At 38.4% G+C, this 24,420-nt stretch overlaps 2 protein-coding genes across 2 annotated transcripts; both read right to left on the minus strand.

Moving 5' to 3' along the window:
• Nucleotides 1–438: 438 nt before the first annotated feature.
• Nucleotides 439–12,470, minus strand: LOC307001007 (uncharacterized protein). The gene is made up of 11 exons (XM_079617094.1): nucleotides 12,399–12,470; nucleotides 12,094–12,144; nucleotides 9,644–9,749; nucleotides 9,227–9,297; nucleotides 7,119–9,138; nucleotides 6,852–6,932; nucleotides 6,650–6,682; nucleotides 2,932–2,985; nucleotides 2,682–2,732; nucleotides 2,540–2,572; nucleotides 439–998 (listed from the first exon to the last, which is right to left on the minus strand). Exons 5-11 carry the CDS (start codon nucleotides 9,106–9,108, stop codon nucleotides 742–744), a joined length of 2,499 nt encoding a protein of 832 aa, XP_079473220.1. The 5' UTR covers nucleotides 9,109–9,138; nucleotides 9,227–9,297; nucleotides 9,644–9,749; nucleotides 12,094–12,144; nucleotides 12,399–12,470; the 3' UTR covers nucleotides 439–741.
• Nucleotides 12,471–13,839: 1,369 nt separating this feature from the next.
• On the minus strand, nucleotides 13,840–19,078 carry LOC307000517 (N-lysine methyltransferase KMT5A-A-like; the record flags this gene model as incomplete). Its single annotated transcript, XM_079616160.1, has 6 exons — nucleotides 18,969–19,078; nucleotides 14,961–15,081; nucleotides 14,727–14,889; nucleotides 14,385–14,577; nucleotides 14,102–14,170; nucleotides 13,840–13,926 (listed from the first exon to the last, which is right to left on the minus strand). The coding sequence occupies exons 2-6, from the start codon at nucleotides 15,076–15,078 to the stop codon at nucleotides 13,840–13,842; spliced, it is 630 nt and encodes a 209-aa protein (XP_079472286.1). The 5' UTR covers nucleotides 15,079–15,081; nucleotides 18,969–19,078.
• Between the last annotated feature and the right edge of the window lie 5,342 nt (nucleotides 19,079–24,420).

Consider the following 24,420-nt stretch of genomic DNA (forward strand, 5'->3'; position numbering starts at 1 on the left):
TGAGGACTAATGGCTTAACACATACACAATAGTAAAGACTGTGTATTAAAGGGACATATCTGATATATGAGGACTAATGGTTTAACACATACACAATAGTACTGTGTATTAAAGGGACATACCTGATATTTGAGGACCAATGATCAGACTCAGAACATGGTGCACGCATTGTGCAAGTATGTAAAATATTTTTGTATAGTGCTGTAAATATGCTACCTTACCTTTTATAGTGTGTATTCAAGGATGTACTATTTGGGAGTGACATAAGGGATTGTCTGTCTGTCTGTCTGTCTGTCTGTCTGTCTGTCTGTCTGTCTATCTATCTATACACATAATGTAAATCTAGCCGGTTGTTTGCAGAAAAACCCAGAGTGGGTGATCATATTTAAGCGAAGAAACAACATTCAAACAAGCGGTGCAGACATAACAGTATGCACATTCTGTGAACAAAGAGCAAAGTTTATTTTGTTCTTGTTTACAGCAAAATTACTGTAGTTGCCCTTAATATTTTACATCACAAGATCATTTTGTGTATCAAGAAACATCCTGTGTGTACTGTGTGTAATGAAAAAACAAACGCTCTTACTGTAAGTGTAAAGAGAACAACTTAAATATTTTAACTGTTCCTAAGCATAACAGCTAAACTAAACATTGCTGAAAGCATACTGAATCCATGAACAAACTTTAACAGCAGAAGAATATTCTGCTTACATATAAACAAAAAGTAAAAAACAAAAACACCTAATGAGACTGTTTCTTTTTTAGGGTTAAGCCGCGATTCCTGACAAAATCCCTAATGTTTTGGAGCGTGCGAGTAGCCAAAGCTGGATGCTCAGCATTCTTGCACTGCTGGCATTCAATTTTAGTGGTGAGTTTACCCCTTGCTATGTGGTCGCGGAAATGCCTCTGTACTGCTGCAATTTCAGTTGGAGACCAGGCTTGTTTCTGCTTCCTTTTAGCATCATCCAGATTTTTTTCAGCAGAATTTTCATGATTCCCTACAAAAGAGGAAAACAGGTTCCTGAACCCTGGGTTGAACACTATGATGGCCAGAGCTCCTCTCCCTCTTCTCCCAACCAGCCACACTCTTACCAACCCTTGTCTTTAGTCAAGTCTTGTTGTATAGGTCACTAATCCGTAAGAGTAAAATTGGTTTTAACTGTTGGCCCAATGTTACATTCCTCATACATCAAATATCAAATTGTAAATAAAAGAATAAAATTAAAGACCTGACTACATGGTTGCTTATTTCCTAATATAGATTTAGGCCTGTCACTAGGGATGCAACGATAAACTGATTTCACTATTAACCGTGCTTTAATTCGTCACGGTTAATTAATCGTTAAGGCTTCTCAACACAGCGTTTCTTCTGCACGGAATAAAACTGCTGCAACTAAAAGTTTTTCCAACTGTGCGCTAGCTTAAAGTTCAGAGGTCAAGACTGAGCACTGAGAATGTGAACATGCTTACATTTCTGCACTATAATATGAACAGAAAGGACTGAAGATAAGTGTGCAATTTGAGGGCCATGTTGTATGTGGGTCCTGCAGCTTTTGACTCCTTGTTTTGTTCCAAAAGGATATGTATAGCTTGCTAATATTCAATACCAGAGATGTGTTTCTTTTTATTTATTTTCACTGTACTGCATTATTCATTTTCAAAAGGAGGCTATATTGTTAAGTCAAAAGCCAGTTAGAGCTTTTTTATTTTCAATGTTTCTACTCTGGTCCAAAAAAAATGAAAATACCAAAAATATTTGTAATATAGTTGATCACAACTTAAAGTGCATTTAACTACATTTGTCCTCTTTAATAGGGAAATACTTAGCTAATATTTAGCTAAGATTTTATATAGACAAATACTATTATTTTTTATTCTTATTTTTATTTATTTATTTATTCATTATTCTGTTATATATTTTCAGTGTAAAATTATTACAGGAAATGGACTATTATTTGTTTTAACTAATAGTGTTTTGAAATGAATTAATGAATAATAATTACTGTGATAACTGTGAAACCGTGATTATTCCTCAGACTATAATCGTACAGCCAAAATCTATAATCGCTGCATCCCACCCTGTCACGATAATCAATATATCGACTTATCGCACAATAAATGTACATGATCTCAATTTTTGCCAATGCAATACATCACCATTTATATTTACATAAAAAACACAATAACATAAAACATAACATAAAACATAAAAAAAGGAAAAATCTGTAGATGGAAAAATCTCCATAAAAGTTCTTCGTCCATTTGTCTTTTTTCTCTATGTAAGAAAATGATTTTTTTGATGATCTAAATCATTTATGAATTAAATGTTTGTTTATTAATAGAAAGTGTGTGGCCTTCCTGCATTATTATGCTGTTATATTATTATTTTACATTCACTGGCATAAAATGGTCTTAAAATGACAATAATATCACTTATCACAATTATTTTAAGGGGCAATATATCGACCAACAAAAAGTTATCATGACAGGCCAATATAGATAAGTAGTTCTCATTATACTAGTAGTATTCTCATCATACCTTGAGATGAGCCTCCAAAGGAAGTCTCAATATCTGTGAATAGACAAATAAAACACTATAACAAACAGTAGTATTGCTTGGTCTGCATGAATTGAATCAAACCTTAATGGATATGCTGGCTGAGTGAGGTAGATGCTCATACCATCTGAGGTGCCTGTAGGGTTCACAACAGGCCGCCTAGCTTTCTTCATTCCTGTGGTATGAATAGAATGGCTCAGAATAAAGGTTCTGATGGAACATACTCAAACATTTCATAAATTATTCTACACATTTAAGTGGAAACTGTAAATCTCTAGCAAAAAATCCTCCTTTACTATAAAACCAGCTAAAATGATTGATCTAGAGAATTCCCTAGTACAGTGTTCTTTCTTTATATGATTGTGTGCTTTTACCAGGTTGTTCATGCTCCTCCCTCCTGCTGTGATATTTGTCCTTCATGCAATGATCTTAAAAAAAAAAAAAAAAACACATATTCAAAACATGGTAACACTTTATGGCAAGTGTGAATCTCATGAATTATCAGGAACTAACACAAGCTCAAAGTCTTTCATTCATGACTTCATGGATGAAAACACCTTAAGGCTATGTTCACACTTAGCGTCTTTTTTCGAACTACCAGCGTCTGTTCTACATTATAACCCTATGGAGTAAACCGTTTTTTCAAAAAAGTCCTGAGCGCTTTTTTAGACGCCACCGCCGGCGTCTTTTTCTGCAGCTCAGAGCGTCTTTTTAAGTTGAAAAAAAGTTCAACTTTTATGAAAAGAACGCCCTACGTCAAGCGCCTTTTTGACAGCTGACCAATGACAAGCGAGTAGTGAGACCTGTCGTTTCCATAACAACAAGAAAAAATGGAGACGGTGCCGGTAGATAAACGTATCGTCCTTGTTTCGGAGCACAAGGAGCTCCATACAGTTTCCTTTACCGTATAATGTCGTGCACCCACAAACGTCTTTGTGAACCGACATTCTCCTCCCCGGTAACTTCAAAAGCCAACGCAAGAGCCAACTTTCTCTTTCTCAACATTTTTTGCATCACACAGCACTAGGCTACTGTTGCAGCTGTTGTTATAGCAACAAAAGACGCGCTCGGCTGCTATTTGTAACCGAACGCTGCCAGCGTTTTCTTTTTTGCTAAAAAAACGGCATTGTCAACTTTTTCTTGTCAAAAAAGACACTAAGTGTGAACATAGCCTAAGACATTAAGACAAGTACATCATCATGATTTATGTTTATTATGCATGATCATGATGTTTTCATTGTTCACAAAAAACAAGGTATTTACTATACATTGTAGATAAACCTATAGTCATGGCACATGATTCAAAATACAAAAAAAACATTTTGTGCATGTACGACTACTTGAATTATTAAAAGGAATATAGAAAAATAATAAATATTACCTCATGCATGCATACAGGCTAGAAGAGTATATCAATTAATGTCAGAACTCATGTTTTTCATTAAAGATGAGGTATCAAGCATGTTCATGTCTTCTTCATAGTAGCCTGTAGGAATATGGACAGAGCGCAACACTGGCCAATCACAGCACAGTGTGCAAAATTTGTTGACATCTCAAACCATTCATCACCACAGGCACTCACAAATCAGGCAACCAACTGGATCTGGTTTACACACGCAACTGCATCACAGACAACATCTTGGTGAGACCTCTCCATGTTTCAGATCATTTCCTCATCACTTTCAGTCTACAACTCTCTGCCCCTGCACCACCAACCCCACCACCAGTCACTTTCAGGCGAAACCTGCGCTCACTTTCTCTCGCCCATCTTTCATCTGCCGTGTCATTTTCTCTTCCCTCACCCCCACAATTCTCATCTCTGGATGTTAATACCACAACGGATACCTTCTGCTCCACTCTAACCTCTTCTCTAGACAATATCTGCCCTCTTTCCTCCAGGCCAGCACGCGCTACTCCCTCTAACCCCTGGTTGTCTGAGGTTCTTCGTGAACACCGGACCGAACTCAGGGCAGCAGAGAGGAAATGGCGCAAATCAAAAGACACATCTGACCTGAGTATGTATCAATCTCTCCTCTCTTCCTTTTCCGTTGATGTTCATGCTGCAAAATCTTCCTACTTCCACAACAAGATCAACAGCTCCTCCAACACACGATCACTCTTCAAGACATTCAACTCTCTCCTCTGTCCTCCTCCACCACCACCACCCACCTCCTCTTTAACTGCTGACGATTTTGCGAACTTCTTCACCAACAAGACAACAACTATCAGCAGTCAGTTCTCAGCTCCTCACACACAGGAGCACAGACCGACCCCTTCCACAGCCAATCACCCTCTCTCCTCCTTCTCTCCGCTAACCGAGGAAAAAGTATCTACACTTCTCCTCTCCAGTCATCCTACCACCTGCCCTCTTGACCCCATCCCCTCACACCTTCTACAAGCCATATCTCACACACTTCTACCAGCTCTCACACACATCATCAACTCATCCCTCCATACTGGCACTTTTCCTACTGCATTCAAGCAGGCTCTGGTAACTCAACTGCTGAAAAAATCAACACTTAACACATCACTTGTAGAGAACTACAGACCTACCTCTCTACTTTTCCTTTCAAATTACTAAATGTAAATGTAAATCCAAATACAGTAGTCTTACATCCAAATACAGACTGTATATGTCACTCATTGTTTACACAGTGCAGAGATTGTGAATACAACGGCTAAACAAAATTCGGTTGCAACAATCAGGATAAGCACAAGTAATTACCATTCTGATTAGCTGTAGTGACCACAATCACTCTGCACTGTATAAACAAATAAGTGACCTATACACAAGATAGAATACGACTATGCCAGAGCATGTATTTGGTTTAGTCTGTGCATGTTTGGGACCCATTGACTGCCATTATATCCCAGATGACACACGCAAGTCTGCAAGATGTCTGTTAAAGATCTCTTGATCTGGAAACATCCGCTGTCTAAAAACTTTCTTTCAGATGTCAGTTTTACATACATTCTAAATTATAAACATCTTAAAGACATCTAACAGACGTCTATGTGACATCTAAAAAGAGACATCCAATAGACGTATTGCAGATGAGCAAATAACCTAAATAATACATCTTGCAGATGTAAATGCAGACGTCAAATAGACATCTTCTAGATGTACGTGCGCTATCAGGGATATGACTGAAAGACTGCAGCGGTTTGAGTTAAAAATCTTTGAGTTCTACTGAAGAAACAAAGTCATCTACATCACTGACTCCTAGGGATTAGCAGTTGAACCTCACATTTTCATTTCTGGGTGAACTATCGCTTTAATAACACACTGTTTATCAGTATTTCCAGAAGACCAAGTTACCACTTTACTTGAGGGTTCACACACGATGAGGTCATAAGAAATTAATGCTTAGTTAATGATGACTACTGTATTTGGATGTCAACAGAATTCACATACTCTGTGCTGTGATTGGCCAGTGTTGGGGGTCTGTCCATTTACATGCAGGCTGCTATGAAGAAGACATACTGTATACGTGCTTGATAACTCATCATAATTAATGAAAAACATTAGTTCTCACATTAATTATTGTAACTGATATACTGTTCTAACCTGTATGCATGCATGAGGCAATGCAGATTTTTGTATATATTATTATAATAATTCAAGTAATCTTATTTGAGAAAAAAAATGTTTTAGTACATGTACCAAAAGCATAGCTTTATCCATAATGGATATTAAAAATCTTGTTTTCTGTGAAAAAGAAAACATCAAGATCATGCATAATAACCTATTAATCATGATGATGTATTCATCTTAGTGAATGTCTTAAGGTGTTTTTCATCTATGAGGTCATGAATAAAAGATTTTGAACTCATGCTAGTTCCTGATAATTGAGATATTAATGGATGAAGTAATTCATAATTCTTCATTAATTTATGCATTAATTCATGGTAATTCATGTACCCCTACTGTAAAGTGCTCCCCAAAAACTTGCATCATTTACACAATGTTATAATTTAAGCAATCAAAAGCAACCTAAACTGCATTTTAAACATTTCTAACAGTCATTTTGGTTTCAAAAGTATATATACACATGTGGGTTTGAAGTTAAAAAAGTTTTAGTATTGTCATACCTTTAGATGGGCCTCCTAAGGCAGGATCAGTATCTGTGAATAGAAAAATAAAATACTATAACAAACAGCAGCGGCGCTTGGTCTATATGAATTATGCTTCTGTGACATCTCTGAACTACTGTATAATGTTTTGGTGCATCATATGGTGCACTTCTTACACTGACTTTACTGATTTGATGTTTGTATGTTTATGTGCTTTTACCTGTTTCTGTTTGTGTCTGTGGATGCGCCTCCTCAGCATCACTGTCTTCACTATTTTCCGAATCAGAAAAGTCTAACTTGTCTAAAAAAAAAATTGAGTATCAAGTAAGCTTAACATTGCTAATGTTAGAGTAAAAATAGAAGACATAGTGATAACTCTAATATCTGGTGAACATTACATTAAGATCTACGTTAGGGATTATCTTTAGGATATGAATATACTTAGTTAACTTCAAAATGTCATTTGTAACAACTTTAGTAGCATTACCTTCAATTTCAATTTCTTCTAGGGTTTTGCCGTGGAGATTTGAAAGAGAATCTTTCTCCATAGCGAGGAGTAACTTTGAAATCTTGGCCAGCTGGGTTGTAGCCTCCGGAAGTCGATAAAATTCTCTGTGGACACGAATATCGTGGCCCAAGAAGTCCGCAACTTGGTCCAACTCGTGGTTTTTCAGGTTAAGCACCTGCGACAAAGTTGCCACATGTTTGCGCAGTTGGGTCGACCGGAGGAGTTCCGGGTTTTGTGCACCACACTCGTGTGCATAGATCCTCAGACAGTCTTGTCCTCTATAACAACTCAAACAGCTTGGTCGAGCAAACAGGAATTGGTTTTCCTCAGGGACTCCACATTCCCTTCTTTTGCTTATGAGGAGGGTTAAGGCATCAACCATCTCTGGTGACAGCAAAACTGCCACTTTTCGCCCTCTTTTACCCCTAAGTTCCACCCGACTGAAATGTGTACAAAGTTTTTGTTCAAACTTTGTTAGCCCAACAGCAACATCTTTGTGTAGGGGAGCTGTATCCCTCTCAAGAAAACCTTTGAGTTGCATTTTTGCAACCTCTCCTCCACGTCGCCGGTTGAACACAATTATTTTTGCAAGAGTTGCTTTGCATAGGTCGCCATAGACTTGTGCTGATGGCATCTGTTTCAAGTTCTCAGAACGTAAATCAACAACATTTTCAAGATGCTGGTGAAGAAGTTGTACATCCTCTGTGAAAGGGAGGGTAGACGGCTTGTTAAAGCGCCCCTCATTCAAGGTGGTCAAAGCTGTGTGGGAAACGAGTTCAGACCATTTAGCATCATACAGCTTTTTGAATGCTTGGGTTGACTTTATCCCCTCACCATCTTCTGCCATTAGAGCTCGGCAATGTACAATGTCACATATCTTATTCAGTGAGTGGCCCAACTTAAGGGCAAGGCTTGGAGTCTGGAATGAGTGTTTTACATCATCAAACCCAGATACCTTTTTGACAGCCTGGATAACCACATTGAAATTTTCAGGTCTCACAGCATCTTCAAGAGTCTGTACAGAAAATTCCTTTCTCAGAATCAGCAGAAGTCTTCCAACTTCCCGGAGCTTCTGTCGAATATAGTCAAATTTAGTGGGATCTTGCCCATGTTTATTGTAAAATGACTGGGCCAGCTGAAGAATACAAAAGTCACTCCGCACAGCAGCAGAGATGTCATCGTCTTTCATCACAGTTAGCAGTTTCCAAACACCTTGTGATATTTGTTGGCAGAGGGCTGCATTAGACATTGTTGCCAAAGACAAGACCCTAGTTCTTCCTGGCTCTGCCTGATCTTCCACTGGTTTGGAAAGACAATTTCTAACGTGTCTCCAGAGATCCCTTCGGAGAAACATTGCATGGCAATACATACAGTGCACGTAATCTTTTGAATCATATCTTTTCTTTGGCTTACGTCGTAGTTTTAACAATCCAGTCCCATTCGCTAAAACATCTGCATTGTGTTCATAGTTTCCTTTGTTCCGCAGTTTGTTCAGAAGTTTTTGACGCTCTTTGGAATGTTTTGGTAGAGCCAAAGCCCGAGCAACATCGACGTTTGAATTCTCATGTACTTTTAAGTGACGTGTAAATTTTGACTGCGGTTTTCCACAAATGTAGCAGTAATTCTTCTTGCTTACTGAAGAGGATATATTTGAAGATTGTAAAGATGGATCTTCCCCTGTGCCTGTAATATCCTCAACAGTGCTTTCAGTATTGCCATCGCTGTGAACTTTCGATATTTGTACTTGTATGGCTTTCCTACTAGGCATTTCAAGCTGTGCTGTGCAGACTGGAACTTTTGGGAGTGAACCTATGACACTTTCTTGGCATGGTCTGCCATTTTGAATTTCTGCAGTAGATTTGATGCAGAACACTTCAGTATTTTTAATGTTTAAGAGTTTTTCTGGAGACGCTATGCTTACGTCTGAACCTTCTGAGACAGAATTAGGTACATAGTCCTCATCCGACATGTTCTCACTGGAAAATTCTACTTCGGAATCCTGAAATAGTAAACATATCTTTTGTACATACTCAGTACTCAGTACTGAAAAATAAAACATATCTGACTATTCAATAAATCATACTTACGGATGTTGAGGGGTCAGGTTTGGGCTTCACATTTTTCTCGTAGCAAGTTTTATGCCAGAAGCGGGAACAAACTAGATTGAGCATATAATAAACAAGGTTGGTTTCATTTGAATAAAAGGTGATTCAAGAAAAGATGCTTTAAAAAGTGATAGATAAAGCAGTGATAGATGATCAGTGTGTTTGAAAGTGTGGCTATAAGATGGAAGAGAACAGAGAAAGGAGAAGACTAATATAAATATGAATCGATTACACAATTACACAGGCAGACAGACTGAGCAAGACAGAAAGAAAGAATGAAAAGTTAACTTTTTCAAGCTAATTTAAAGATGCATTTAGAACGTCAAGATTACACAGTTTTAGGGTTTCAATGGTAAAGCATTTTTAAAAGTATTAAAATTGTCTGAACAAAATACTTACCCTTACATCTCACACCAGCCCACTTAAAAGCGGAATAAGGACCAGTACAGCAATCACATTTATTCAAGCTTGATACTACTGTAGATATTATGACATGTTTACAGTTCTGTTGAAAAAAAAAAAGTTATAATTGATTAGAGGAAATTATACTGTATTACTATAGTTAGGTGTTAAAGGCACAATAAAATGCATTAATACAATATTTAAATTGGTCTCTGATATCTATACAGAAGGTATGTGGCTTAGGTAAGGGCAAAAATGATTTAGAAACAGTTTTATCTTTCCATATTATTCAACAATGCCAAGGTAAATTTCAAGGTTTTTCATTATATGGCACCTTTAAGACATAGGGCTAAGGTTTGAACAAGTTATTTTAATTTCACAAATAACAAAATGTATATCACAAATGTACTGCACTGTAGTATGACAAAAGCAGTAAGTATGGGGACATGGTGCAGTTTGACAAAACACACACTGAACTTCTACCCATCCCCCACAACATGACAAAAGCAGTAAGTATGGGGACATACGACACACAAACCATGGTGCAGTTTGACAAAACACACACTGAACTTCTACCCATCCCCCACAACATGACAAAAGCAGTAAGTATGGGGACATACGACACACAAACCATGGTGCAGTTTGACAAAACACACACTGAACTTCTACCCATCCCCCACAACATGACAAAAGCAGTAAGTATGGGGACATACGATACACAAACCATGGTGCAGTTTGACAAAACACACCCTGAACTTCTACCCATCCCCCACAACATGACAAAAGCAGTAAGTATGGGGACATACGACACACAAACCATGGTGCAGTTTGACAAAACACACCCTGAACTTCTACCCATCCCCCACAACATGACAAAAGCAGTAAGTATGGGGACATACGACACACAAACCATGGTGCAGTTTGACAAAACACACACTGAACTTCTACCCATCCCCCACAACATGACAAAAGCAGTAAGTATGGGGACATACGATACACAAACCATGGTGCAGTTTGACAAAACACACACTGAACTTCTACCCATCCCCCACAACATGACAAAAGCAGTAAGTATGGGGACATACGACGATACACAAACCATGGTGCAGTTTGACAAAACACACCCTGAACTTCTACCCATCCCCCACAACATGACAAAAGCAGTAAGTATGGGGACATACGATACACAAACCATGGTGCAGTTTGACAAAACACACACTGAACTTCTACCCATCCCCCACAACATGACAAAAGCAGTAAGTATGGGGACATGGTGCAGTTTGACAAAACACACACTGAACTTCTACCCATCCCCCACAACATGACAAAAGCAGTAAGTATGGGGACTTACGATACACAAACCATGGTGCAGTTTGACAAAACACACCCTGAACTTCTACCCATCCCCCACAACATGACAAAAGCAGTAAGTATGGGGACATACGACAAAAGCAGTAAGTATGGGGGACATACGATACACAAACCATGGTGCAGTTTGACAAAACACACACTGAACTTCTACCCATCCCCCACAACATGACAAAAGCAGTAAGTATGGGGACATACGACAAAAGCAGTAAGTATGGGGGACATACGATACACAAACCATGGTGCAGTTTGACAAAACACACACTGAACTTCTACCCATCCCCCACAACATGACAAAATGGGGACATACGACAAAAGCAGTAAGTATGGGGGACATACGATACACAAACCATGGTGCAGTTTGACAAAACACACACTGAACTTCTACCCATCCCCCACAACATGACAAAATGGGGACATACGACAAAAGCAGTAAGTATGGGGGACATACGATACACAAACCATGGTGCAGTTTGACAAAACACACACTGAACTTATACCCATCCCCCACAACATGACAAAAGCAGTAAGTATGGGGACTTACGACAAAAGCAGTAAGTATGGGGGACATACGACACACAAACCATTGTGCAGTTTGACAAAACACACCCTGAACTTCTACCCATCCCCCACAAAATGACAAAAGCAGTAAGTATGGGGACATACAACATATGATACACATGCTAGCTCAGAATGAACCATCATCCATATACCATTGTAAATTAAACAATTCCTATGACTGATGATACATGGGGCAACTTTATGAGCAACGTTGCGGGGCAACTTGGGTTAATGTTGGCATCAGTGGGCAACCAGAAGAGACACAGGGCCCATGACTGATTTAAAGTCTGAATTTTTTTTTTTTTACCCATTCTCAGTTGGGAAAGTGCCCAAGCAACATTGTTCAAAAAAAGTTGCCTGGCAAGATTGCTCAAAATGTTGTCCTGTGTATCATCAGCCTATCACTATCTTTTTTAATTCTTTAAGTTTGTAATTAAAAATCACTGTTGTTGCCAACTAAAGAACATTTAAGAAATAAATGCTTATTAAATGCTCATTTTTAATGGAAAGTACATTACCTGTTGAGTGTTGTCATGACATGTCAGCTGAGAATCAGACGTTGTTGAGATCTGAAAAGGTTTGAGTACTGAACATTCAATTTGCATAACACGGCAGTACATGGTGATGCTTTGAGTATCCAAAACAACTAATGTGAAAATGACATAATACAAGTGAATTCTTCGATCAAACAATCAGGGCATGTGAGAATTCATTGCAGCACACAGTCCTAATCGTCTGTAATGCTAAGGTAATGATTCTACATCATCTTACCAAAGTTAATGGAGATTTAACTACCTGTTGAGCATTAGAAACACACACTTACCTCCTTTGACCCGTCTCCTGCTGCACAGCTGACCAAAGCATGCACCTGTTGTTCAATCTCAGAACAAACCTGTGAAATATGAAAGATTTGTGTAATCAGATTGACAAAAGGTCAAATATACTATGCTATAAAACACTTTTTATGAAAATGTTAAAGAAATCAATAGTTTATAAGGATTTTGCATCATCTTAACAAAGTTAATGGAGATTTAACTACCTGTTGAGCATTAGAAACACACACTTACCTCCTTTGACCCATCTCCTGCTGCACAGCTGACCAAAGCATGCACCTGTTGTTCAATCTCAGAACAAACCTGTGAAATATGAAAGATTTGTGTAATCAGATTGACAAAAGGTCAAATATACTATGCTATAAAACACTTTTTATGAAAATGTTAAAGAAATCAATAGTTTATAAGGATTTTGCATCATCTTAACAAAGTTAATGGAGATTTAACTACCTGTTGAGCATTAGAAACACACACTTACCTCCTTTGACCCGTCTCCTGCTGCACAGCTGACCAAAGCATGCACCTGTTGTTCAATCTCAGAACAAACCTGTGAAATATGAAAGATTTGTGTAATCAGATTGACAAAAGGTCAAATATACTATGCTATAAAACACTTTTTATGAAAATGTTAAAGAAATCAATAGTTTATAAGGATTTTGCATCATCTTAACAAAGTTAATGGAGATTTAACTACCTGTTGAGCATTAGAAACACACACTTACCTCCTTTGACCCATCTCCTGCTGCACAGCTGACCAAAGCATGCACCTGTTGTTCGGTCTCAGAACAAACCTGTGAAATATGAAAGATTTGTGTAATCAGATTGACAAAAGGTCAAATATACTATGCTATAAAACACTTTTTATGAAAATGTTAAAGAAATCAATAGTTTATAAGGATTTTGCATCATCTTAACAAAGTTAATGGAGATTTAACTACCTGTTGAGCATTAGAAACACACACTTACCTCCTTTGACCCATCTCCTGCTGCACAGCTGACCAAAGCATGCACCTGTTGTTCGGTCTCAGAACAAACCTGTGAAATATGAAAGATTTGTGTAATCAGATTGACAAAAGGTCAAATATACTATAAAACACTTTTTATGAAAATTTTAAAGAAATCAATAGTTTATAAGGATTTTGCATCATCTTACCAAAGTTAATGGAGATTTAACTACCTGTTGAGCATTAGAAACACACACTTACCTCCTTTGACCCATCTCCTGCTGCACAGCTGACCAAAGCATGCACCTGTTGTTCAATCTCAGAACAAACCTGTGAAATATGAAAGATTTGTGTAATCAGATTGACAAAAGGTCAAATATACTATGTTATAAAACACTTTTTATGGAAATTTTAAAGAAATCAATAGTTTATAAGGATTTTGCATCATCTTAACAAAGTTAATGGAGATTTAACTACCTGTTGAGCATTAGAAACACACACTTACCTCCTTTGACCCATCTCCTGCTGCACAGCTGACCAAAGCATGCACCTGTTGTTCAATCTCAGAACAAACCTGTGAAATATGAAAGATTTGTGTAATCAGATTGACAAAAGGTCAAATATACTATGTTATAAAACACTTTTTATGGAAATTTTAAAGAAATCAATAGTTTATAAGGATTTTGCATCATCTTACCAAAGTTAATGGAGATTTAACTACCTGTTGAGCATTAGAAACACACACTTACCTCCTTTGACCCGTCTCCTGCTGCACAGCTGACCAAAGCATGCACCTGTTGTTTGGTCTCAGAACAAACCTGTGAAATATGAAAGATCTGTGTAATCAGATTGACAAAAGGTCAACTATACTATGTTATAAAACACTTTTTATGGAAATTTTAAAGAAATCAATTCGTACAACCTCAGAACAAACCTGTGTGGGTTCAAAATCAAATACTAACACTTCTCCACATGTAACTGTAAACTGTGTCTTTAAATTAAAGTAAAAGGATTATTTCAATCTGTTAATACCTTTCTTCTCCATGGCCAGTCAGAATCTCCATAGTTATACGTTATCTCTTCCCCAGGACTTATGTCCTTTACTGCAAATAAGCACAGATGGGGCTTTCCGTCCACTCTGATTGTTTTCATTTTGCTGTTGGGGGTCACATGATCATCATTGACGATTCTCCCTAAAGAAGCATCTTCTCTGGCAGCATCAACCCTGAAACAGCAAGAACATAGTGCTATCTCCACGGTGTAATATTGACTGAATCATACAATAGGAAAGTTTCACAGAATAATAATAATAATAATAAAAAGTTAATTCTAGTTTACCACTGCTGCATCAGGAAATGCAAAGTTTATACATACCACAACTGTTTTCCATCACAACGAAATTCAAATAAAAAAACTTCAAGTGCAGCATGGTATACTCTGTGCCTTCTTTCATATTCTTTTTTAGATATGATTTCCCCTCGATATTCAATGAGGAAATCTCCCTTTTGAAAGTGGCGACAGCTGAACACTCCTCGACCTAACCAAGAGCAGATCAGTCAGGGTAGAAGTTAAAACAATACTTAAAACATAGACAATTGTGTTACTCACCTTTAAATGAATTTATGTATTTTATTTCAAATCCATCCTTATCTTTGAGCATGGAAGAAAAATATGCAGCTTCATCCTTTGGTTTTAGTTTGGCCCTCCGGGACCTTGTTCCTGCCATTTCCTGCAAAAGCCAGATGATGTATTTGGTCACTTGATGAAATTATAATAATTATATGTTTTTTTTTAGACATCACTGACCTAATCAACAATGAGTTTATACTTTTATTTGCTGTAGAGGGCTTAAATATAAACAATAGGGATCATTATGTACTACTTGCAGGTCAGTAAACAGCACCAGTGAAACAGGAAAGCATCTTAGACCTTACAAATGTGTTTAGTATTTTTAACAATCTGAAACATGCTGCTTTTCTCCTTCTCAACTACACTGTGACTGTCACTAAAGAGAAACATTATGATTATGGCTATCAGACTTTTACAGGTCCTTCTCAAAAAATTAGCATATTGTGATAAAGTTCATTATTTTCCATAATGTAATGATAAAAATTAAACTTTCATATATTTTAGATTCATTGCACACCAACTGAAATATTTCAGGTCTTTTATTGTTTTAATACTGATGATTTTGGCATACAGCTCATGAAAACCAAAATTCCTATCTCAAAAAATTTGCATTTCATGAAAAGGTTCTCTAAACGAGCTATTAACCTAATCATCTGAATCAACTAATTAACTCTAAACACCTGCAAAATATTCCTGAGGCATTTAAAAACTCCCAGCCTGGTTCATTACTCAAAACCGCAATCATGGGTAAGACTGCCGACCTGACTGCTCTCCAGAAGGCCATCATTGACACCCTCAAGCAAGAGGGTAAGACACAGAAAGAAATTTCTGAACGAATAGGCTGTTCCCAGAGTGCTGTATCAAGGCACCTCAGTGGGAAGTCTGTGGGAAGGAAAAAGTGTGGCAAAAAACGCTGCACAACGAGAAGAGGTGACCGGACCCTGAGGAAGATTGTGGAGAAGGACCGATTCCAGACCTTGGGGGACCTGCGGAAGCAGTGAACTGAGTCTGGAGTAGAAACATCCAGAGCCACCGTGCACAGGCGTGTGCAGGAACTGGGCTACAGGTGCCGCATTCCCCAGGTCAAGCCACTTTTGAACCAGAAACAGCGGCAGAAGCGCCTGACCTGGGCTACAGAGAAGCAGCACTGGACTGTTGCTCAAATTTTGCATGTCATTCGGAAATCAAGGTGCCAGAGTCTGGAGGAAGACTGGGGAGAAGCAAATGCCAAAATGCCTGAAGTCCAGTGTCAAGTACCCACAGTCAGTGATCATCAGCTAGCTATCAGGAGATTTTGGAGCACTTCATGCTTCCATCTGCTGAAAAGCTTTATGGAGATGAAGATTTCATTTTTCGGCACGACCTGGCACCTGCTCACAGTGCCAAAACCACTGGTAAATGGTTTACTGACCATGGTATTACTGTGCTCAATTGGCCTGCCAACTCTCCTGACCTGAACCCCATAGAGAATCTGTGGGATATTGTGAAGAGAAAGTTGAGAGACGCAAGACCCAACACTCTGGATGAGCTTAAGGCCGCTATCGAAGCATCCTGGGCCTCCATAACACCTCAGCAGTGCCACAGGCTGATTGCCTCTGTGCCATGCCGCATTGAAGCTGTCATTTCTGCAAAAGGTTTCCCGACCAAGTATTGAGTGCATAACTGAACATAATTATTTGAAGGTTGACTTTTTTTTTATTAAAAACACTTTTCTTTTATTGGTCGGATGAAATATGCTAATTTTTTGAGATAGGAATTTTGGGTTTTCATGAGCTGTATGCCAAAATCATCAGTATTAAAACAATAAAAGACCTGAAATATTTCAGTTGGTGTGCAATAAATCTAAAATATATGAAAGTGTAATTTTTATCATTACATTATGGAAAATAATGAACTTTATCACAATATGCTAATTTTTTTGAGAATGACCTGTATACAGTATATGAAACCTCTACAGACACCTACAGCAAGGTTAAAACTAACAGCAGGTCTGATAAAACAACACCGATTACCCTTACTGTACTATTACAGGAATAACCTTCACAAAGAACTGTAAACAATAGAGCTCCGGACGCCACGTGACCTATTCTGTTTACCCCGCCATTTTGGCAGTAAAGAGGCCGTACGAGACGAGCGTGAACGAATGACGGCAGCATGAGTTTTAAGGCAACAGAGTTCACTGCGCACTTTAATTAAAAAGATATAGACCTGTACATTAGCCTGGGTTTCCCCATACTGCCTTTGCGTAGCGCGATTTTATTCTCGCTGAAAGGCAGTCTGGAAACCATGGACCTGATTTTCGCCTCGTTTAGGGAACCAATCACAGAACGGGGAGGGAGCAGCAAGACGATGACGACACAACTAAGCAGTTTGTTTATGGATTCAACATGGCAGCAGACGCGAAGCTACCTTTTGATGCAGCCTTAGATATTGTTCTAAGTAGTTTAGAACGCAAGTTTATTTCGAAAAAAGAGCAGCTTTTGGCGTCAGCTTTTGGCGTCTCTACATACGTCATCTGGTATAATGGAAACGATTGGCTATGAGCTACGTACAGGCGCATTTGATAGACATTCTAAGCACCCAATAAACGGCGCCGGGCATTCGTAAACCACGCCTCAAATACGAGAAAATGCGCATGTGGTTCCCAGACCCAAGTCTCAACGAGAATTGGGTCTGGCGTTAGCCAGGCTACCTGTACATAGCAAAACTTAATAGATTAAACATAACAGATCCCTATAATGCCCCCGGGGTGCTTTTCATGTGTATTAATAAAGGAACTTATAGCTTTCCTGAACTGCAGTATCCTGATATAACGTTATATAACTAACGTTACTTCATTAACTTTTCCTCGGCCTATTCCGTAGACTCTTTAAAGGCCTACAAAAGCCTGTTTTTTTTTTATGTTTATGGACAGTGTGTGAAAATGTGAGTTTATGTCCAATCATAAACCGGTGGGATAATGTATCTGATATATATATATATATATATATATATATATATATATATATATATATATATATATATATATATATATATATAAACATAAACTGATATTAGTTTACACATTATCCCACCGGTCACAATTGTGACTGAACATAAAAAAATTTTTTTCACACACTTTCCATAAGCATTTAAAATGCTTTTAAATGCTTTCCTCCACCTGTTCTGGAATCCAGGCGCACAGCAGCTGTCCACCATGTTGAAATAGTAATTGTTTTGAATTAGTATTCGACCCGACCGCTATCGATAACGCAAAAGCCGCTCTGGTGCTCTCCTGGTTGACTGCCAAAATGGCGGAGTTTAGATTGCATGACGTCAGCCCCCGGAGCTCTATTAAAAGGATCTGATCAGACACACAAATAGTTTACAACTAAACAGCTGTGTGCCCTGAAAAACCTCAAGTTCACCATTCCCATATGAAAAATACTGTAGTAGACTTCTGTACTATAGTAAACTAGAGTAATAATCCTAGATACAATAGGTTTTTTTAAACTTACCATAGTAAAAATTAAATAATACTATGGTTTATCAATTCACTAATATTACAGGATACTGAAGTGCATTAACAAAGTGTAGTAATCACTATTATACTAACATACTGCAGTAAACTCCAATTTACTACATCAAACACTACAATATTTGTCCATTAGGCCTTTCATAGATTAACCCCATTATCACAACACTGAACTGCCCAGATAGCAAAATAAATATGATCTCAATCTGGCATCATGAGTTATTTAACCATTAGCCATTAACTTTTAAACCCAAAACATACATAATACAAGCGGTTTAGTTATTGCTTGTTTATTTGTCAGACTAACGTTAGTAAGTCAATAGTTAATTCCTTATATATCCTTATATTCCTTATATTTTGTGAGGAAACGCTAGATAAAAGCTTACAAACGTGACCAAAGCTAGTCTGTTTTATAACGTTAACTAATATAATATACTGTTTTATTGTTTATTGAGTTTTATCATCAATCTTACCTTAAGTGTCTTCAGGGTGACTTGCTGATTATCTCAGCCGGAAGAGACGCGGTCGGAGGTGGGGGAGGGGAGGAAAATGATTCCAATGATATTGCTTCTCTGTGTTTTTATTTTTATAGTTGTGGTGTGAACTTTGTTATTCCTTTATATTTAGATCTATTTTACAAACATATCTTTATCGTTATTGTCCTTTGTGTGAATGGCTAAAACACAGTGGTTAGACAAAACCCGAATTTACAAGGACTTCTCACCTTTCAGCCAATCAAAACCCGCGATTCCATTCACAAGTGTGAATATTAATGAGGAGGTGCAGTACCAAGACCCACCTGCAGGAGCGCAGTTCCGATACACACTCTTAACACAAAGTCCGATGATTGCGAACTATAAGGACTTTTGGAGAAAATTTGAATTTGAGCTCCTCCCACATGTAGAAGCACTTCTACGTTGTCTGAATTATGAGGACACTGACACTGTCCTCATAATCCAAAATGTCCTCGTAGTGTGGCGTGTATTCATATAAAATGTCCTCGTAAATCACAAAAACCCACACACACACACACACACACACACACACACACACACACATATATATATATTAGGGCTGTCAATCGATTAAAAAATTTAATCGCGATTAATCGCATGCTTACCATGAGTTAACTCGCGATTAATCGCACATTTTTTATTTGTTCTAAATGTACCTTAAATTAATACTTTTCAAGTTTGTAATACTCTAATCATTATGGGCATGGATAAATATGGATGCTTTATGCAAATGTATGTTTATTATTGAAACCATAGTCAACATAGAGCATGAAGATGAGACATGTTTCAAAGGTCATAGATGTTTTTCAAAGAACTTGTTCATGTCTATTAGACACATGAAGAAAGAATAAAGAAATACCAGGTGCCCAATACTTCTCTTTCTTTGCACTGAGCAATTTACTAAAACAAACATGTTTAGATTTTTGCATGACAGGGCAGCTCTTCTGAAAATGCTAAATGTACATTTATTATTTATTATTACATTAGTTTGTCTCTCTCTGTGCCCATTTTGATGAAGCTAAATTCTCAATAAAACTGTTTTCATTGGTATATTTTACTGTTTCTGTTGTCAAACAACGGAATGAATATGAAATAGTGACTTAAACGCGACCCATTAAACATAACCAGCTCTCCCTTCCAAGATGTTAATCTGGACAACAAACCTGATAATCGAGCCGTCGTCTGATGAAATCAAATACACATACGATAAAGACAATATCTGTGCTGTGATTTCTGCTATAAGTGCATGTAAAATTAGAGAAGCAACATAATATCTGTGTTTAACTGAATTAAAGCGCTGCTCCTCTCTGCAGAGAGAGAGAGAGAGAGAGAGAGAGAGAGAGAGGGGTGCGCGCGTGCTGGGAGAGCACCGGCGATTCTCAGAAACTAAAGGTTTGGGCGCTTTATTGAAGAGAAAAAAATCGCTAAAGGGGTCTGCAATGTCGCTAATTTGGCAACACGGTGTATCTCCATTTCTCCAACTAGGGGTTGGGCCACGGGTCAAATTGAGAATACGCGCTGCGTTAATCGCGCGTTAAAAAAAATAGTGCCGTTAATATGATGTTGCATTAACGCCTAATTAACGCGTTAACTTTGACAGCCCTAATATATATACATATATATATATATATATATATATATATATATATATATATATATATATATATATATATATATATATATATATATATCTACAGAATTGGTTCAGAGTTGGAAACATCTTGAAAAAGTGTATTTTTCCACAAACTGTGTATGCTTGCAAATTGCCTTTGCAGAAAAAGTCAGTTAAACGGTGCCATGTAAATCTATTAAAACCCTATTATGAAAAAGACGCCGAACCTGTAGAAAATTCGACATCTTTGCATCCAGCACTTTCGGCCATTTACATGGGTGGGGGTAATGTGAATTTGGTGGGTTTGGTCGTTTGAATAATTCCGAGTCATTGCATAACTTGGAGTTTACTCTCCGTCACTTATCTCCAGTAAGATGTCAGGAGTTATGTGGTATTACGTAGTTTTCCTGAGTTATTTGGTGATGCACCGTCGCGTACTGATTGGGTTGAACATGATATCGATGTGGGGGACGCAAAGCCTATTAAAGGACAAGTTCGGTATTTTACACTTAAAGCCCTGTTTACAGATCGTATCTGATGAAATAGAACGGTTAAGATAAAAATTTGGACACATGCTGCTGTCCTGAGAATTTTAGGTTTATTTAGCTTTTGTGGACCTATTTTGCCAAACGCGTCACACCCTTGATTCCTCCGTTGAGAGCTTGAATAATAGAGCCCAGCCCAGTTGGTGCTGGCGATAATGCACCTTTGCCAATTGCAAGCAAACCACGGGCATATACACAGAAGAAGCAGAAGATCGCTGTCTTCATTGAAAGCATTACAAACAGACAGCTAATAATGTGGCGAATTTGTGCAGTTCCGAATTGCGGGAAGATTCGTGGCAAAAGGAACACCACCAAGTGCCTGTAAGCCTTGAGACAGCAGCAGCTTCGGCAACAGGCGTAACACTGGACTCCGTTGTCAACTGCCGTTCAAACTCTGCCTTTCTTTGCAGAAATTCCTCCTCTGAATATTCAGGCTCAAACCTATAACCCTGTCCATCAAAATCGATCTCAAAACCGTCATCCTCCCATATAAATGTCTCGGAATCCATTTCTAAGTTGACACAGATAGCTTCGATCTTGTAAAAATGTTTAGATAGCTTAGCCTACGATACCGCGTCCGCGACTGCATAAGACTACAAAAAGCATACAAACAACCCCATTTCCGTTTCCCGCGGCGGAGTAATAACGTTACCGTAACGTTACCTCACACAGCGAAACCAATACAACTTAATGGAGTTGGACAAAAACTACGATAAAACCTGTTGGAATGCATCTTTTTCAGCGATTTTTGAGTGCACATACCAGTGAACACCCCTGACCACTCGGTGAGTTTCACGTCTTTGTAAACGAAAGTTTAATGTGTTTTAGGAAGGAATCTTCCAGTGCACATAGACAAGCATTGTGGGGGTGTGGGGGGGAAGCAAACTAAACCTAAAATTCTCGGGACAGGAGCATGTGTCCAAATTTTAATCTTAACCGTTCTATTTCATCAGATACGATCTGTAAACAGGGCTTTAAGTGTAAAATACCGAACTTACCCTTTAAGCAGCATTTTTAGCGTGTTTCACCTGAGAAACGGGAATTGATGGAGAGGGAAATTAAGTATATGCAGGACCACAATATTGCAGTGCCTTCATTTTCTGATTGGGCTTCCCCCTTTATTTTAGTTGGAAAGTCAGATGGTACTGTGAGATTTTGCACGGATTTTCGCCAAGTTAACGCTTTAACAAAGCCAGACTGTTTTCCTTTGCCCGTGTCGAAGACTGTGTGGACCAGGTTGGGTCAGCCAAGTTCGTCAACAAGTTTGACTTGCTGAAGGGCTATTGGCAAGTGCCTTTAACCAAGAAAGCGCAATAAATTTAATCTTTTGTCACTTCGTCAGGGTTACATTCTTACCAGGTCATGAGTTTTGGCCTGCGAAATGCTCCGGCTACTTTTCAACGCCTCATGAACTGAGTAATTTGTGGTCTTGAGGGTTGTGCCGTTTATTTGAACGACTTGGTAATTTTTAGTGACAGTTGGGAGTCTCATTTAAGAACGTTTGCGTTCGGTGTTGAGACGTTTGTCTGATGCTCGACTTACAGTGATCTTGGCAAAATGCGAGTTTGCAAAGGCGACAGTAACGTACCTTGGGAAAGTGGTGGGGAACGGTGAAGTGCGTTCACGTTCTCCCAACGACGGAGAAAGAGCTCATGAGGTTTTTAGGGTTGGTCGGATACTATCGGTCTTTCTGTCGAAATTTCTCTACTGTGGTGGCACCACTTACAGACTTGTTAAAGGGAAAGACGAAGTTTATCTGGTCGTACAGTTGTGAATTGGCTTTTGAGAATGTGAAATCTTTGCTTTGTTAATCGCCCGTGCTTATGGCTCCGTGCTTTGACAAACCTTTCACGTTGCACGTTGATGCCAGTAATGTAGGAGCTGGAGCTGTGTACCACCCAGTTAGTTTCTTTTCAAGAAAGTTTAACACATACCAACGTTACTATTCTGTTGTTGAGAAGGAAGCATTAGCCCTTATTTGGGCATTGCAGCATTTTGCGGTTTACATTACCTTGAGTGCACCTATTGTGATATACACGGATCATAATCCATTAACCTTTTTGAACTCTTTGCAGTGTCCAAATCAGAGGTTGGTTTGGTGGTCCTTGTTCTTGCAATCCTTCTGTCTAGATATTCGACATATTCGAGGATCGGAAAATGTGGTAGCTGATGCGCGCCCCAGATGCAGCCTAATCTATCGGATTTGAAGTTATTCTCTTTTGGGTGTCTTGGGGAGCGGTCTCTGGTCCTGAACTTTTTTCAGGACCATTTTGTTATGTTTTGTTACAGGGATCTTATGGGGAGGGGTGTGACGACCTCTGCTGTTCTGGGAATTGCTGTTGGTACCTGACCCACTAATTACCTCAATTGACAGTCAACTGGAAACACCTGTGGTTGTGCCTTAGATGCTGCTTAAGAGATCACCAACTGAGCCGAGTGTTCGTCTTTAGTTTTGCGTTTGGACTTTGTTTGTGTTATATTTCTTTCATTTGCATTTACATTTCTACTTCAACATTCCATTACATTTCAACCATGCATCATGCTCTACACACTGATCTTGCTGACGACTTCAGAAACATCGTTATCTTCTTTAATTGTTTTCCTTTTATTATTTAGTGTTGCCTTATTTTGTAAATAAATATTACTTTTAAGACTATAATTTGGTTTTTGTTGCGTCCCTTGAGCCAAGGGTCGTAACGGTTTGCCATTGTTTTTTTAAGTGCTCTAGATGACGCAGTGAATGTAGGAGAAGAATTACTGTCTGCACTTACAAATTTAAGTACTGTTATCCAACAGATGGAGAATGAGCAGACATTTATAACACTGGATTTGCAGACGGGATTTCGTGGGCGTCCACGATTGACGACGTTAGTAGAGACCCTCACACATCTTCTAGAACTTGGACTGCCATCAAAATGCATCGCTAGACTCCTCGGTGTGTCGAGAGTTACGCTTTTTAGGCGGATGGCTGAAAATAATCTATATATATCTGCGTCATAATTAAAGGAGAACTCCGGCGCAAAATGAACCTTTGGTCTAATTACACATTGTTACCTAGTCGACTGTTATCTGAGATTTGTTTTCATGATTATCGAATGTAAAAGGTTTTATCTCTAAAAACAGTTTAGCCTATAACGCTAGTATAAAGCTAATATAGGGCATAGAGTAATGACAAATAAAAATCGCTTGTTAATACCAATAACAAGGCTCAAAATAGATTGACGCAGTTGGTCGCTAAACAAGAGCATGTATG

Source organism: Phoxinus phoxinus (genome assembly GCF_949152265.1).
Source record: "Phoxinus phoxinus genome assembly, chromosome: 6".
In the NCBI taxonomy this organism is placed as follows: domain Eukaryota; kingdom Metazoa; phylum Chordata; class Actinopteri; order Cypriniformes; family Leuciscidae; genus Phoxinus; species Phoxinus phoxinus.

Excerpts from the sequence above, each read along its gene's own strand:
- LOC307001007 (XM_079617094.1), bottom strand. The coding sequence starts at position 9,108 with ATGTCGGATGAGGACTATGTACCTAATTCTGTCTCAGAAGGTTCAGAC. Across the intron at positions 2,986-6,649 it reads CTTAGGAGGCCCATCTAAAG|ATCATTGCATGAAGGACAAA; the intron begins GTATGACAATAC and ends TTTTTTTTTAAG. Across the intron at positions 2,573-2,681 it reads CCCTACAGGCACCTCAGATG|ATATTGAGACTTCCTTTGGA; the intron begins GTATGAGCATCT and ends GTCTATTCACAG.